The 14,758-nt window shown below is 37.3% G+C and overlaps 1 protein-coding gene across 5 annotated transcripts in view; it reads left to right on the top strand.

Annotated features, from left to right (window-relative positions):
* LOC113737532 (histone-lysine N-methyltransferase ASHH1-like) overlaps window positions 1–11,493 on the top strand; it is a 33,282-nt gene extending 21,789 nt beyond the window's left edge. For 4 of the 5 annotated variants that reach the window (XM_072083365.1, XM_072083366.1, XM_027264754.2 and 1 more), the window contains 4 exons: window positions 61–95; window positions 204–332; window positions 9,449–10,064; window positions 11,043–11,493. In XM_072083365.1, coding sequence (XP_071939466.1) covers window positions 61–95; window positions 204–332; window positions 9,449–10,064; window positions 11,043–11,297 — 1,035 coding nt within the window. In that variant the 3' untranslated portion in view covers window positions 11,298–11,493. The remainder of the gene's footprint in view (window positions 1–60; window positions 96–203; window positions 333–9,448; window positions 10,065–11,042) is intronic. The other variant, XM_072083364.1, reaches the window with a different exon arrangement.
* Window positions 11,494–14,758: the final 3,265 nt, after the last annotated feature.

The raw sequence follows: 14,758 nt of genomic DNA, 5'->3' as shown, positions 1-14,758 counted from the left end.
TTTTAGTTATATCAAAACTTTTGTGTTTCGCTCATTTGCTGTTGTCTCATCACGTTGCAGGAATATAACCATGTGTGGGAAGAGGGAGATGACAGGTAATTTTTCTCTGCATGCTGTAGATTTGCTTTTCAACTTGGGAAATTACCTTTGGCTTGATGAGAACATTTGATGATTGTTAATTAGCTGATGTTCATTTACTACAGGAGATTTGAATGGTTAGCAACAGAACTTTTGTACCTCAGGGCAACTACAAAGTGTCTGCGGCCTTTAGAAATTCTACTGTCTGATATTTGGGAATTAGTTTCCAGACAAATTGAATTTTTATATATAGGGTAAGGACAAAGTACTTTAGCCATAAGATCTCACATGAAAGTGTTTTAAGTGACTAAAAATAAGAAATCCTCCCAACAGATTCTAATTACATCTTACAGCCTTACAGCTGCAAGGCCTTTTTTGTCTTCCAGATCCATGCCTCAAAATTTGGCCAATGGGCTACCACTTAGTCAAATGCTTTACCAAGTTACTGCTGTGCAAATATGTGCTTTGCAATCTCTCTCTCTCATCCTCTTTTTTTTTGTAGCGGAGATTAGAATCCAACGCCTCGCCAGAATTCGTACTTCTTCTTTTCTTATACACGTCTAATGAAGTTACAAGTTTTTGCTCTTAGATTCGATGCTTTTGCATTTGCCTGTCTTCTTTTCTCAGGAATAGGATGGTGATTATGATTATTGCAACTGGTAATTGTCTTCAAATATCTTTTCTTCTATTAATTGTTAAGAAAAGGGTTGAAGTGCGTAAATACTTGCTTGGATAAAGCTACTTGTATTTGTTCAGATACATACATTCCAAATCCAGATCATTTGGTTATGGAGATGGGTTTTCTTATTTCATATTTGTCAGATAATATGACTCTGTTTGATTGATATTGAATGTCAATCTGGATCTGCCTCTCTGTCTCATTTTTAGCCGATTGTTTTGCAACCTTGTATTATTGAATGCTCAGGTTTAATATAGTTCAAAACTCTTGGAATGCAACCTCATTTGGTTTATTTTAGCATCTTCATTTGTAGGTAGTTGGTATTTCCCTTCTGGCAATCAAAGTGCTAGTTTCATATCACCTAATAGGAGTTGATTGACCTCAATATACGGGATTTCAATCAAATTTGAACAAGTTTAGATGTTTCAATAAAAATGTAGTGAAAAGCTTAGTCTAATCCTCCATGTGCTAGCCAACTGAAGTTGGGCTAGGTAGGAGGGAGAATAATTGAGGGATATCGAGAAGAGGAGTAACAAGTGGTACTGAAAGTGAAAGAAAAGAAGGCGGAGCCAAGCCAAAGAAAAGAAGAAGGAAGAGGTAGACACAACCGTCTGGTGAAGGGAAAAAGAATAAGAAGCTGGGGTGGTCTGTATTTTAGTCTTACAGTCGAGGTCATTGACCTTAACCATGAAGTCCAGATCTCTGATCTCAACTTTAAAAATTGAGAGCACTAACCTTCACTTTTAATTGATCTTTTCCTGCCGCATGAATCACAGACCAAACTTGTGGACGTCAATGTTGATTTTGAAGTTGCGATTACTAATATCAAGTTACCATATTCCTGGAATTTAATTTAGTGTATTGATATCTGTTTAAATTCTTTCAGTAACCCGGATATACAGGTCAATCACCACTCTTTTACTGGAGGTATTCTGCTAATATAAAAGAGAGGCATATGGCAGAGAAGCTTAGTCTGATGATGGCCTCTAGTGTTGCTCAATTCACTCAGTAGTTGTGAGAGTCTCCATAAAAATTTGTTATTAGCAGTTGACCGTCATTAGGTGTTTTAGTCTGGTTCAATGAATAGTTTGCACATGGGAATATTTATTATTGTTGTTTCAGAAAGATGGATCTGCAGCAGTAATTGATGAATTGATTTCGGCTTTTTAGCTAGAATTTTTAAGTATAAAATCTGAATCATCTGAAAGATATGTGAATTTTTAAGTATAGAATTTTTAGGCGTCAATTATTCGTTAAAGGGTAGTAACTCCTCTCACACTGCAGTTTTAACTGTTTTTCCACCACCTCACTTTTCTTGAGAAAAGCTTCTTTGTGCTTACTTTGCTTGGATTATAATCACTTTTTGAAGGCAATTAGTATGGTAGAGGGATATACTTTTACATGACTGTGACAATATCTTTTTTCGGCAATATGTCAAAGGACATGAAACATTTTCATGTGGTGCTTCATGATTCTAAAGAATAGAACTGATTAAAAAATTCCAGGAGTAGAGATTGATTTTGAAGGATAAATGAAGATATATTCAGAAAATTGGGTGAAGGGAAACCTAGAAATCATTCCTAGGGTGACGCAGCACGAACACTTGGTGGGCGCAACAGTGTTGTAGAAGGGCTTATATATTGAATATCACCGAACTTAAAATAGCAACTTGAAATAGGCTGGCAGATTATGCTTAAGAAGGTAAAACTGGTTGGTAGTTCTAGGAATCACTCCTAGGAATCTTTAGGCCTCACACCTAAAGTTGGGATGCATCACACAGCCCTAAGGGAGACGTTAAGTCTGCAGGAATATTTTATTGATGACCAAAAACTGCCTTCTCTTTGTGGAGAAGTTGATATTTATAGACACTAGGACAAATCCCTTTCCAATCCTAATTAGGATTCCTAACTAGAATAGAATTATAACTAGAAAGCTAGAAGGCTAAGCCTTCTTATTCCCTATAACAACCAACTTACTAATTACCAAGAATAACTACTAAACAAATATTACTGTAAACATAAAATTCCTGCAGCTAATTCAAATTACTAAAATACCCCTGCCGACAGAAATCAGAAAATAAACTCCATAGAGTTCAGGCCAACTCCCAAGTTGGTTCCTTGTCATCAAAAGCATGCCAAATCAATGCCTGGGCATTCGACATATCCTTCCCACATCTCCTATAAACCTTAGTGGACTTTTGCCACTTATCGCTATCATCTCTCCCCGGCTTGAAAAAACTCGACCCCGAGAGTTAATGGCCTGATACCTCTCATAGAAATATGGATCCAACTTCTGAAATTCAGATTCGGTAATCCATGTACAATCTGTGCATGGGTGTCCCCTCCAATGAACAAGAAACTTTTGGTAACCACCCCCTCTAGTGGACACAATTTGGTGGTCAAGAACATCTTCAATTGCTTCACGTAAGCGTGTAGGAGGTGGAAGAGCAGCCTTAGAAGTCCCACCTGCTGAATCATCTAAATGCCCATTATAAGCAGTCAAGTCTTCAATATTGAACACATTGCTAATCCCCATATCATCGGGTAACTCAAGAACATAAGCATTTGAGCTGATTTTCTTGAGAACCTTGAAGGGGCCTGCACTTCTTGAATGTAGCTTCTTGTAGACGCCCTTAGGATACCTCTCTGGCCGAATACGAACCATAACTTCATCCCCTTCTTCAAATTCTGCGAATTTCTTCTTCAAATCCGCATGTGCCTTGTACCTTTCATTGCTGGTAGCAATCCGGTGTCGAACTTCATCATGTATATCCAAAATATGTTTAGAAAAAGCCTCAGCTTCAGCACTTGGACGAGCACTAACTGGTAATGGAAGCAAGTCAATTGGTTTGCGAGGATTATTTCCCGTTACAGCCTCAAAAGGACTATAACCAGTTGAACGATTCACTGAACTATTGTAAGCAAATTCTGCCATTGGTAGAATTTGATCCCAATTGGAAACATGATCACCAACGAAACACCGAAGTAGATCACCAAGGCTGCGGTTAACAACTTCTGTCTGACCGTCCGTTTGTGGGTGGAAAGAAGAAGAAAACTTGACTTTAGTGTGCAGCATCTTCCACAAAGTCCGCCAAAAGTAACTCATAAACTTCACATCCCTGTCTGAAACTATAGTCATGGGCAGTCCATGAAGTCTAACTATCTCTTTGATGAAAATCTTAGTGATATGGACAGCATCCGAAGTCTTAGCACATGGGAGGAAGTGAGCCATTTTTGAAAATCTGTCCACAACTACTAGTATAGAATCATAACCTCGCAATGTTCTTGGTAGTCCAAGTACAAAATCCATGCTCAAATCCTGCCACGGTTCATGTGGAATGGGTAGTGGCATGTAAAGACCAGTGTTTTTCTTTCGCCCTTTGGCCAATTGACAAATTCGGCATCTACCAACAGTCTTGCCAACATCCCGTCTTATACTTGGCCAATAGAAGCGATCTTGCACCATGGCAATTGTCTTGTCACGTCCAAAGTGTCCAGCAGCACCTCCACCGTGTAATTCCCAAATTAACTCCTCCCTTAGTGAAGTACTAGGAACACAAGGTAGAGTCCCCTTGAAAAGATAGCCATCATGGATGGAAAAACCAGCATATTCTGCTTGTTTACCAGCCATTAAATCCTCATATATGACCTTGAAATCTCTACAATGAGGATAATCTTGCTTAAGTGAATCAAACCCAATTACTTGAACAGCCATAGTAGTGAGGATAAGATGCACATGGCTTAGTGCATCAGCCACCTTATTTTCAACACCTGCCTTGTGTTTGATAACAAAATTGTATTGTTGCAGGAAAGAAACCCATTTGCCATGCCGATGACTCAATTTCTTTTGAGAATTTATATATTTGAGGGCCTCATGATCAGTATATAGGACAAATTCCTTATAAATAAGATAATGATGCCAATGGCGAATAGATTGAATAACAGCGTAGAATTCCTTGTCATAAGTGGAGTATTTCTGCTTTGCCTCATTCAGCTTTTCACTAAAATAAGCTATAGGATGACCTTCTTGACTTAGAACTCCACCAATCCCGACATGAGAAGCATCACATGCGATCTCAAACACCTTAGAAAAATCTGGCAGCCTAAGCACTGGAGCTTCGGTCATTCGCTTCTTTAATTCTTCAAAAGCCTTAGCCGTAGTTTTTGTCCATTGAAACTGTCCCTGCTTCATGCAATCAGTGATGGGAGCCATAATAGAGCTAAACCCCCTTATAAATCTCCTATAGAATGAAGCTAGCCCATGGAAACTGCGAACCTCCTTCAAATTAGTAGGAACTGGCCAATCCACTATTGCCTTCACTTTTCCTGGATCAGCAGCTATCCCTTCATTTGAATTGACAAAACCCAAAAATTCCACACTAGGAGCCATGAAGGTGCACTTCTTCAAGTTGATATAGAGTTTTTCTTGACGAAGAACTCTCATTACTTGTTGAAGGTGGTCAATGTGCTCCTCTTTGTTCTTGCTGTAAATTAAGATTTCATCGAAATAGACAACCACAAAACGGCTAATAAAGGGCTGAAATACCCGCGTCATGAATCTCATAAAGGTGCTAGGAGCATTAGGGAGGCCAAATGGCATCACTAGCCACTCATAGAGACCATCCTTCATCTTAAAGGCTGTTTTCACTCATCACCTGGACGAATTCTGATTTGATAGTACCCCTTTCGCAAGTCAATTTTAGTGTAGATAGTTGACCCAGCCATCATATCAATCATATCATCAAGTCTAGGTATGGGAAACCTGTACTTGATTGTTATCTTGTTGATTGCACGGCTATCTACACACATTCTCCAGGTTCCTTCTTTCTTTGGAGTCAATAAAGCCGGCACTGCACAAGGACTTAGGCTGACTTGAATATGTCCTTTGTCCAAGAGCTCCTCTACTTGTCTCTTAAGTTCAGCAGACTCACTCGGGTTCATGCGATAGGCAGGCAAGTTAGGAAGTTGAGAGCCTGGTATCAAATCTATTGCATGCTGGATATCACGCATAGGTGGTAGCCCATGAGGCAAATCTTCAGGAGCTACATTAGAAAAATCGGACAGCAATTTGACAATTTCTGGAGGCACTTCTTCAGAGTTGACAACTGCTGAAATTTTCACCTCCCTGAAGACTAATACCATAATAACTCCTTGCTCCTTGCTCTCCCTTTCAAATTGCTTCTTGCTCAAAATCTGAAGAGGTTTCTTCCTTGTCTCGATCACTTCATTAACTCCTGGCTTCTCTTGTTTGGTTGGTTTCTTCTCATGAAACTTCTTCATAGTTTAGCACTCATAGGCTTTAAGACAATTTGCTGGTCATTAAACTTGAATGAGTAAGTATTTGACTTTCCATTATGATTTACATCTCAATCATATAGCCAAGGTCGACCAAGAAGTATGTGGGAAACGGTCATTGGAATAACGTCACACCATATGGTATCGCTGTAAGGTCCATGTTTAATGGACACCAAGCAACGTCTCGTTACCGGTATAGAGCTACTGTTGATCAAAGCAACCTTGTAAGGTTCAGGATGTGGCTCTGTAGGCAAATTTAACCGTTGTACGGTAGATTCTGAAACCACGTTCATGCTGCTGCCACCATCAATAATTAGCTTTCTAGTCTCTTGCCCACAGCACACTAAGGTTTGAAAGATTGAAGTTCTTCGCCAGTCTTCCTTTTGTGACTTTGGTGCACTAAGGAGCCGCCTCACAACCGAGAGATAAGACGTGTCTTCTTCTTCGTCTTCCAAATCATCAACATTAAGTTGCGCTATCTCAGTCAAATAATCAGCACCTTCATCTTCCTCGACCTCTAGATTTTCCTTATCTCTGAATTCGGCGCCAAGGTGCAAGTTCCTCTTGTTCGGGCACTCCCATGCCATGTGTCCCTTCAAACCACACTTGAAACATCCATCTTTGTTCTTGTGTCTTTCATCGATTGTGGAAGTCTTAGTCTTGGTCTCCGCAGGCTTGGAAGTTGCTTGAGCTGCTGCTGATCTATATGGCTTGCTGTTTGCAGTGAATCTTTTAGGAATTTCCTCCCCACCTTGAGTACTGATCCTCTTAAGTGGTGGCTGCTGCAGGCTCTTTTCCAGTCTAAGAGCTGTTTGGAATGCATTGTCAACTGTGTAGATATCCCGTCCCATCAATTCTTTGCGAATTTCAGGTCTCAAACCCAACTTAAATCTGGATAAAGCTTGTGCTGAACTTTCGGTGCCTCCGCAGCGAATTTTCAGCTCCTCAAACTTATTCATATATTCAGCAACTGTCATTCCTCCTTGCCTTAAGCTAGTCATCTCATCAAAAAGGTCAGCTTCATAGTGTAGAGGCACGTACTTTCTCTTCAAACGCAGCTTCATCTCTTCCCACGTCAAGTCTAGTTGTCCAGCAAGTCGAAGATCATGCTCGACTCCTGTCCACCACACCTGGGCTTGTCCAACAAGTTTCATGATAGTAAACTTAACTTTTCTCTCATCAGTCATATCATACCAGTCAAAATAGCGTTCCAAAGTAGCGAGCCAATCAGAAAAGACTTTAGGATCAATCCTTCCATCGAAATCAGGGATATCTACTCTTACCCTTTTTGTGATGTCTCCTGCGAAATCATAAGAGTTTTGTCTTCCTTGTCTTGCTGATTGAACAATCTCATCAGCCATGTCAAAAAGAGAAGCTTGTGGCCTTCCAAAAGATTGATTTATTCTATTTTCACTCCTACTAGATTGTTTCCCGATTATGTGTTCAGGCTGTTCGAGATGCTCAGGTTCCTTTCCATTGTTTTTGTCCCCAGGTCCGGGCTCACTGTTGCCTCCAGATTCAGGGATTTGCTGTTGCTCGGTATTAAAAATTTTGTCTTCTAATACAGCAACCCTCCCTAAGAGAAGATTAATGATGTTATCCCGTTCCTTGTCTGTGTATCGACCTCTAAAATTCAACCCACTTCTTGTCGTCATGGGAAAGCCTAGCTCTGATTACCAAAATTGACGCAGCACGAACACTTGGTGGGCGCAACAGTGTTGTAGAAGGGCTTATATATTGAATATCACCGAACTTAAAATAGCAACTTGAAATAGGCTGGCAGATTATGCTTAAGAAGGTAAAACTGGTTGGTAGTTCTAGGAATCACTCCTAGGAATCTTTAGGCCTCACACCTAAAGTTGGGATGCATCACACAGCCCTAAGGGAGACGTTAAGTCTGCAGGAATATTTTATTGATGACCAAAAACTGCCTTCTCTTTGTGGAGAAGTTGATATTTATAGACACTAGGACAAATCCCTTTCCAATCCTAATTAGGATTCCTATCTAGGACAAATCCCTTTCCAATCCTAATTAGGATTCCTAACTAGAATAGAATTATAACTAGAAAGCTAGAAGGCTAAGCCTTCTTATTCCCTATAACAACCAACTTACTAATTACCAAGAATAACTACTAAACAAATATTACTGTAAACATAAAATTCCTGCAGCTAATTCAAATTACTAAAATACCCCTGCCGACAGAAATCAGAAAATAAATTCCATAGGGTTCAGGCCAACTCCCAAGTTGGTTCCTTGTCATCAAAAGCATGCCAAATCAATGCCTGGGCATTCGACATATCCTTCCCACATCTCCTATAAACCTTAGTGGACTTTTGCCACTTATCGCTATCATAGGGTTTACTGGGAATCTAACCTGCTGAAGTAAAGAATCACTTCTTACATTAGCATCGCACCGAGTCTGGAATTGAATGTCATTTCTGCTGAAAGTTCTAAAATGAATTGCATCTCCTTGTCTAGAAGATTAAATTGTGTTTGACCACTAGTTATTCCTGCAGTAATATCAGCTTGGTTACTCAATTCAAAGCGCTTTCCAACTGAGCATTTGAGTAGAAGAGTCCTTATGATGCAGATGAACTGCAAACAAGATGAACCAAATCGTTCTAGTCAAATACTTCCAAATCAAATCTGTGTGTTTTACTCAGTTGTCTAGAAGTTTGGTTGAGAAAATAGTTTGGCTGGCTTATATAGGGCTTTTGATTTTGGCTGATTTAGTCAATGCAATTTCACTTTAGTAGTTAAAAAAGAGAATTCCAACAATTACTTTTGCCTTTCTGAAGAGCTGATATATCGTTAGGGCTCAGAATGAGTGATTGTTTGGTTGTCGAGTATGGTTTTGCCATTGTTTGCCAATTGCTTTTTCTTTCTTGTTCACATTCACTATTCAATTTTGCCTTTTACCAGCAGAATCTCATAAACAGCATGATTACACTGTTTGCTCTGGGTGCCCCATAATCCATCTTTTCTTTTGTCAATCTATCAATACACTTGGTGCCAAAATGTTTGCAGAGAGTTAATCTGCACACGAACATGCCAGTTAATTGAAATTGTTTCATCCACAATGATCATCTCTGATTGCTTTTTTTTTTTTTTTTCATTGTTCTAAAATTAATAGGTTAGATACAGCCATTTAAGGCTCCTTATTTCACAGCTGAAGTGCTTGTTTTTTTCTCAGTTCTGTGTACCTGTTTGAATTGCATAACTGGATATTTTACTCTGGTTTTGAAACTACTGGCAGTGTACAATGTACTTTATGCTTCCCTTTTATCTGTCACGATTCCTTTTCTGTGACAGCTGCAGTCAGGAATTTTTCCTTTGTAATAGTCGTTTTGGTTTTTGGATATGATATATAATGTAGCTGTTTCTATGCTGGTACAGAGTTGAGAAGGTTCCACTTCATGACTCTGCTAAAGATGAGCCCCTTTCACGCATCCCTGAAACCATTAGCCCTTTCAAATTTGATTCTTTGGATGGTCTGGCAACTGATTACTCTCAGAAAATGGAAGTTGGCGATGTGCTTGAATGGAAGTTGGATTCCTCTACTACTGTCATGCCACACAATTCAGTTCAAGTTGATGGCATGACAATGAATACCGAGAAAGTAGAAGTCTTGGAGAGCGGAAAATCAAAGGAACAAGACATGCAACAGGCCGTTTATCAGATGAGAGCAGTCTTATCTGGACTTCGAATTGATAGTGCTTCTCAAAATTTCGATGTCGGATCAGGCTCATCTTCAAAGAAGAAATCCGACCGTTTATCGAAGCGAAAGAAAAGATCTACTGGGGGAAAGCAATCCAATACAAAAAATATTGCTGATCTGTTTCAATCAAAGGAAGCGCAAGAAGATGTTGGATCAAATTCGTCTTCAAAGAAGAAATCAGAGCGTTTACCGAAGCAAAAGAAAAGATCTACTGGGGGAAAGCAATCCAATACAAAAAATATTGCTGATTTGTTTCCATCAAAGGAAGCACAGAAAGAAGTGCGCAAATATGAGGTACAAATAATCTTTCTCAGAGTTTTTGTGAGCCTTAAAATATTCCCCGTATCTATATCTGTTACTAGCTAGCTTATCTCTCTCTCTCTCTCTGCACACATTGGCATCCTATTCGTATGTCATATAATTGAACCTTGTCTTGTTTTTGTCCAAGACAATCATGTGAATTGTATGGGGCATGGTGGTGTTCCAGTATTTTGTTCTCGCGCACGCGCACACACATGCGCTCACTCTTTCTTTCTCGTGAAATGAGAGGCACTTGGGCTTCCCATCAGTTTGTAAGCTTGACTTGTTTTACTAAGGACAATCATGTATGCTGTATGGCGCATGGCGGTATTTCAGTATCTTGTATCATTGCTGAATGCTGCATTTAACGTTATTCATCTTTTTGCTACAGTCAATATGCTTGCAGTTGAGTGAAAGTTTGTTTAAGTGGTGTGGAAGCTTATTACTAAAACAAGGAATGAAAATAATGCTTATTTAGAATGTGTTGGGCTATTCAATCTGATTGATTCTTTGTTGAGTTTTGAAGGTACTGTCAAGCATATGAATTAGTCTCTTACATCACTAAAGAAGGCGAAATATTTGTAGTTTTGTATGTTTATGCTTAATTCTAGTATTGCTCATTGAAGCAACCGCACTCTTCTTCTTGTTCCTTTTTTGTTTCTTTTCTTTTTGGTGTTTGCCTTCTTTCTTTTCGCATTTTGTTTGGTTGATGCTTCCTTGAAATGTGTCTCTGTTGTCTAGACAAATAAGCAATTTGTCCTTACCATCACAACAACTGATTAAAATTTTATTATGTTTGTCAAAACCTATTTCTTAATCTTCCACCAATGATAATCCTTCTAGTGCTTATGCTTGTGTATATTGTAGAATCATTTGCATCGATATTCTTTTTCCTCTTGGTTTCTTTGCTAATGCATTATCCTGATTCTCAAATAATCCTTGCCATATTTATCATATTTTTATGATTTTCAGAAAATTAAGAACCAAGCTGCTGCCAATCTCAAATCCGTATATGATGAAATACGTCCTGCCATCAAAACGCATGGGAGGGACAGCCAGGACAGTATTCCTTCTAGTGTGGAAACTAAGTGGGTTGGAGCGCACTGCGCAAAATATAAAGCTGATCTCAACTTTAGTGTTTCTGTCATAAAGAACTTTCTCGATATTGCTCATAAGGGTGGTAGTGGATCAAAGGCTTCAGGAAGTGGACTCTCTCTGAAAGAATGAAGTGTTGTTGTGCTGGCGCTAAAGAATGCATTGGAAACATATCTAAATTTATTTAAAAAAAAAGTGGGGACCATTTGGGATTTGAATTCTGTAATATTTTAAGTATTTTGAAGTTTGAGGAGTTATATCTGTGGATTTAAATGAGAAGGTATTTTGTGAACTTGGTTATTTATAGCATAAGAATGTTATAAGTTTAGTTTGGTTAGCATTCCTTCTGTTGGCTTTGAGTTATTTTGTTAGTGTTTTTTTATGTTACCTACTCTCTGGTCAAAATTATGTTGCAAATACGTTAAGTAACTAGGCATAATTGGCACCAAATGCTAAATATTTGACTGATGGTTCTTGGCAAAAATTTGATCTGTCATTAGTATTTGATAGCAATTTGGCCTACGGCGACTTAGTCGTGGTTAAGAGTGAAGGAATTGCACTAGTTGTGCTGGTAAGAAAACAAATTGAAAGTCTGATTGACATTGTTTATGATGTCACATGTATATAAATATTTAAAATAATGAAAATATCATAAAAAATACTTTAAATGATTTAGCTACTATTATCAATAATAATATGGATAGATTAATTAAAATCATCTCAAAAAGATTTGAAAGACTAGAAGGAAGAATGAACCAATTAACCTCGATATGTAGAAATATAAAAATTGTGCCAACACCGTGTACCCTAGAAATCAAGGGAAGTTATCTAGTAAAATCGAAATTAATCCATGGGAGCATTGCAAGACAATTATTCTCCAGGGTGAGAGAGAATATGATAGTCCTTCTAATGTTCTGCCTGAGAGAAGAAAAAAGGAAGAACAAGAGAGTTTGATTGATGATCAAAGGGTAAGTGTAGGGGAAAAGTGCAAGGAGAAAATTATAAATGAAATGGAATTAGCATCTAAAACTAATGTAGCCAGACCTCTCATACCATTCCCTCAAAGACTTAAGCAAAATCGATTGGAAAAGGAGTTTGAAAAGTTTGTTAAAATGTTTAAACAATTGCATATTAACATTCTTTTTGCAGATACTATTTCTCAAATTCCATCTCATGCCAAGTTCCTTAAGGAAATCATGTCAAAGAAAAGGCGTTTAAAAGATCACAAAACGATAGCATTGATGGAGGAATGTAGTGCATTGATTCAAAACAAACTCCCTTCAAAGTTAAAAGATTCTGACAGTTTTTCAATTTCTTGCACCATTGGTAACATTAACTTTTCAAATGCATTATGTGATTTAGGTGCAAGTGTTTCATTAATTCTTCTATGCATTGTTCAAAAACTTGGTTTAGGTGAACTTAGGAGGACTAGGATTTCTTTGCAATTAGCGGATAGGTCAATTAAATATCCTCTTGGTTCGCTTGAGAATGTGCTTATAAAAGTCAAAAATTTCATAATTTCGGTTGATTTTATTGTTGTTGATATGGAAGAGGATGTTAATATGCCAATTATACTTGGTAGACCTTTCTTAATTATGATCGGTGCTATTATTGATGTTAAACAAGGTAACTTTAAATTCAAAATGAAATTGAGTTTAATTTGCACAAACTTGAGAAATTTCCTTCATTTACTAATTGTGTTTATGCAATTGATGTGATTGAGAATCTAACTCAAGATATGAGTTGGATTAAGCAAGAGTCCGATGCTCCTAAAGTTTGTTTGTTTGATGCTATTTTTCAAGAAGATGATTTGGAGATTTTGTAAATAACTAATTTCTTGAACTTTCAAGTGCCTTATAAAAGAGCAAATCATTACGAAAGTTTAGAAAAGGAAAAGGACTACCACCGCAGTCAAATGAACAAATTCCAATTCTTGACATTAAAGTAGTGCCTGATCATCTAAGGTATGCATTTTTTTGGTGAAAATAATGCATTACTGGTAATAGTAAGTGCTTTTTTTGATGATGTGCAGTTGGACAAGTTGTTACAAATTTTAAGGAGATACAAATCGACAATTAGTTGGACCATATTTGATCTCAAGAGTATAAACCCTACTATTTGCATGCATAGGATTTTTTTGGAAGAGAAATGCTAAGTCGGTGGCGGAAATTCAAAGGCGTTTGAATCCAAATTATTAGCATTTATTTTACTTATTTTTAGTTAGGTTTTAGATTGAGTTTTTGGTGTGTTTTAAGTTAAAATGGAAGAATTGAATTCTTTTATAAGTTATTTTTCATACAAGTAGTGTTTCTTAACCAAAACATGCAAAAGTGTGGGTTAATATGCAAAATTGGGTTGTTTTTGTAGGTTTTGGTATCCTTTAAATTGATTCAAATCAAGAAGAGATTGATAGTTTTGACATACCTTGGTATTTTGGCTATATCTTGAGTTATAAGTATCGGATTGAAATGTTTCTTAAACCATTTTGAAGATAAAACACAGCTCTACAATTCTTATGAAGATATTGAAATTCAATTCATTGATTTCCATGGTCAAAAGGTCAAAATACACTTAGGAGAAATTTCTGTTAAAAGCTGAAACAGGGCATCAACCATTCAAGGATATTTTGGTCATTTATCATCCTACAGAGATCCAAATGAGATGATTCTTAATAAATTGGAAAGTTACTCAAAGAGTTACAATTTTCATGTTTTGTTCAAGAGCTAATTCAGCTTCCATCATCAAGAAATTTGCAGTTGAAATTGGTCCAAAAACAAAGCAAAGTTGATATTTGAGCAAAAAGTGAAAAATTGTGAACAATGAAGAACCGCGAGGTGATCCACAAGGTATACCTTGCGGATCCCTGAGAAGTTTTTGCAAGTTGATTCTGCAACTTGCACTCATTTCACACTACTTTATGGACCAATTTTTTCTGATAAAATCCGACTGGAACCAGCTAAACTTGAGTTGGAAAAGTGAAGAACAACTTTATAACCACATTATGAATATCCCTTGTATCTCATTCACTTGAGCAACTTTTAGCATCTTGTAGCACCTTATAGTAAGAAGTAGAGGTAGAAGTAGTTTAGCACTAGTTTCATATTGTGAGTTTCAAAGTTAGTTTAAGAGTTTTGAGAAGAAGGTGAAAACACTGTTGTATTAAACTTATTTGAGAGGTCAACTAGTGAAGGAATTCAAGGATTCAACCTTCAAGACATTGAATAAGAATTCTTTTTCCTAACTTATCTCTTGTTCTTATTTTTCATACTTTGTTATAAGTTTATTTCATACTCATATGTTCTTAATATGATATCTAGACAAGATTTTTATAGTTTCGATTTGAAAATGAACTTTTTATAGTTTTGATTTGAAGTAGTTAGGGGATGATGATGTTTTTTCATGACTTGTTAGTTTGAGAACTTGTGCTTATGCTTTATAGTTGTTTGGCCTTCAACTATGAATGATTTGATCATTATTAAGCAATGAAAGTTACTTTCAAATAGATCTATGTTCTTAAACATTAGCCTTATTTTCACGAAAGTAGTGAATAATGGTTGGTTGGAATCATACAATAACTTCATTGAACTTATTTA

The sequence above is a fragment of the Coffea arabica genome, chromosome 3e (genome assembly GCF_036785885.1).
Source record: "Coffea arabica cultivar ET-39 chromosome 3e, Coffea Arabica ET-39 HiFi, whole genome shotgun sequence".
NCBI lineage: Eukaryota > Viridiplantae > Streptophyta > Magnoliopsida > Gentianales > Rubiaceae > Coffea > Coffea arabica.
Note: the sequence above shows the minus strand (reverse complement) of the source record. Positions and strands in the feature narration are given on the sequence as shown.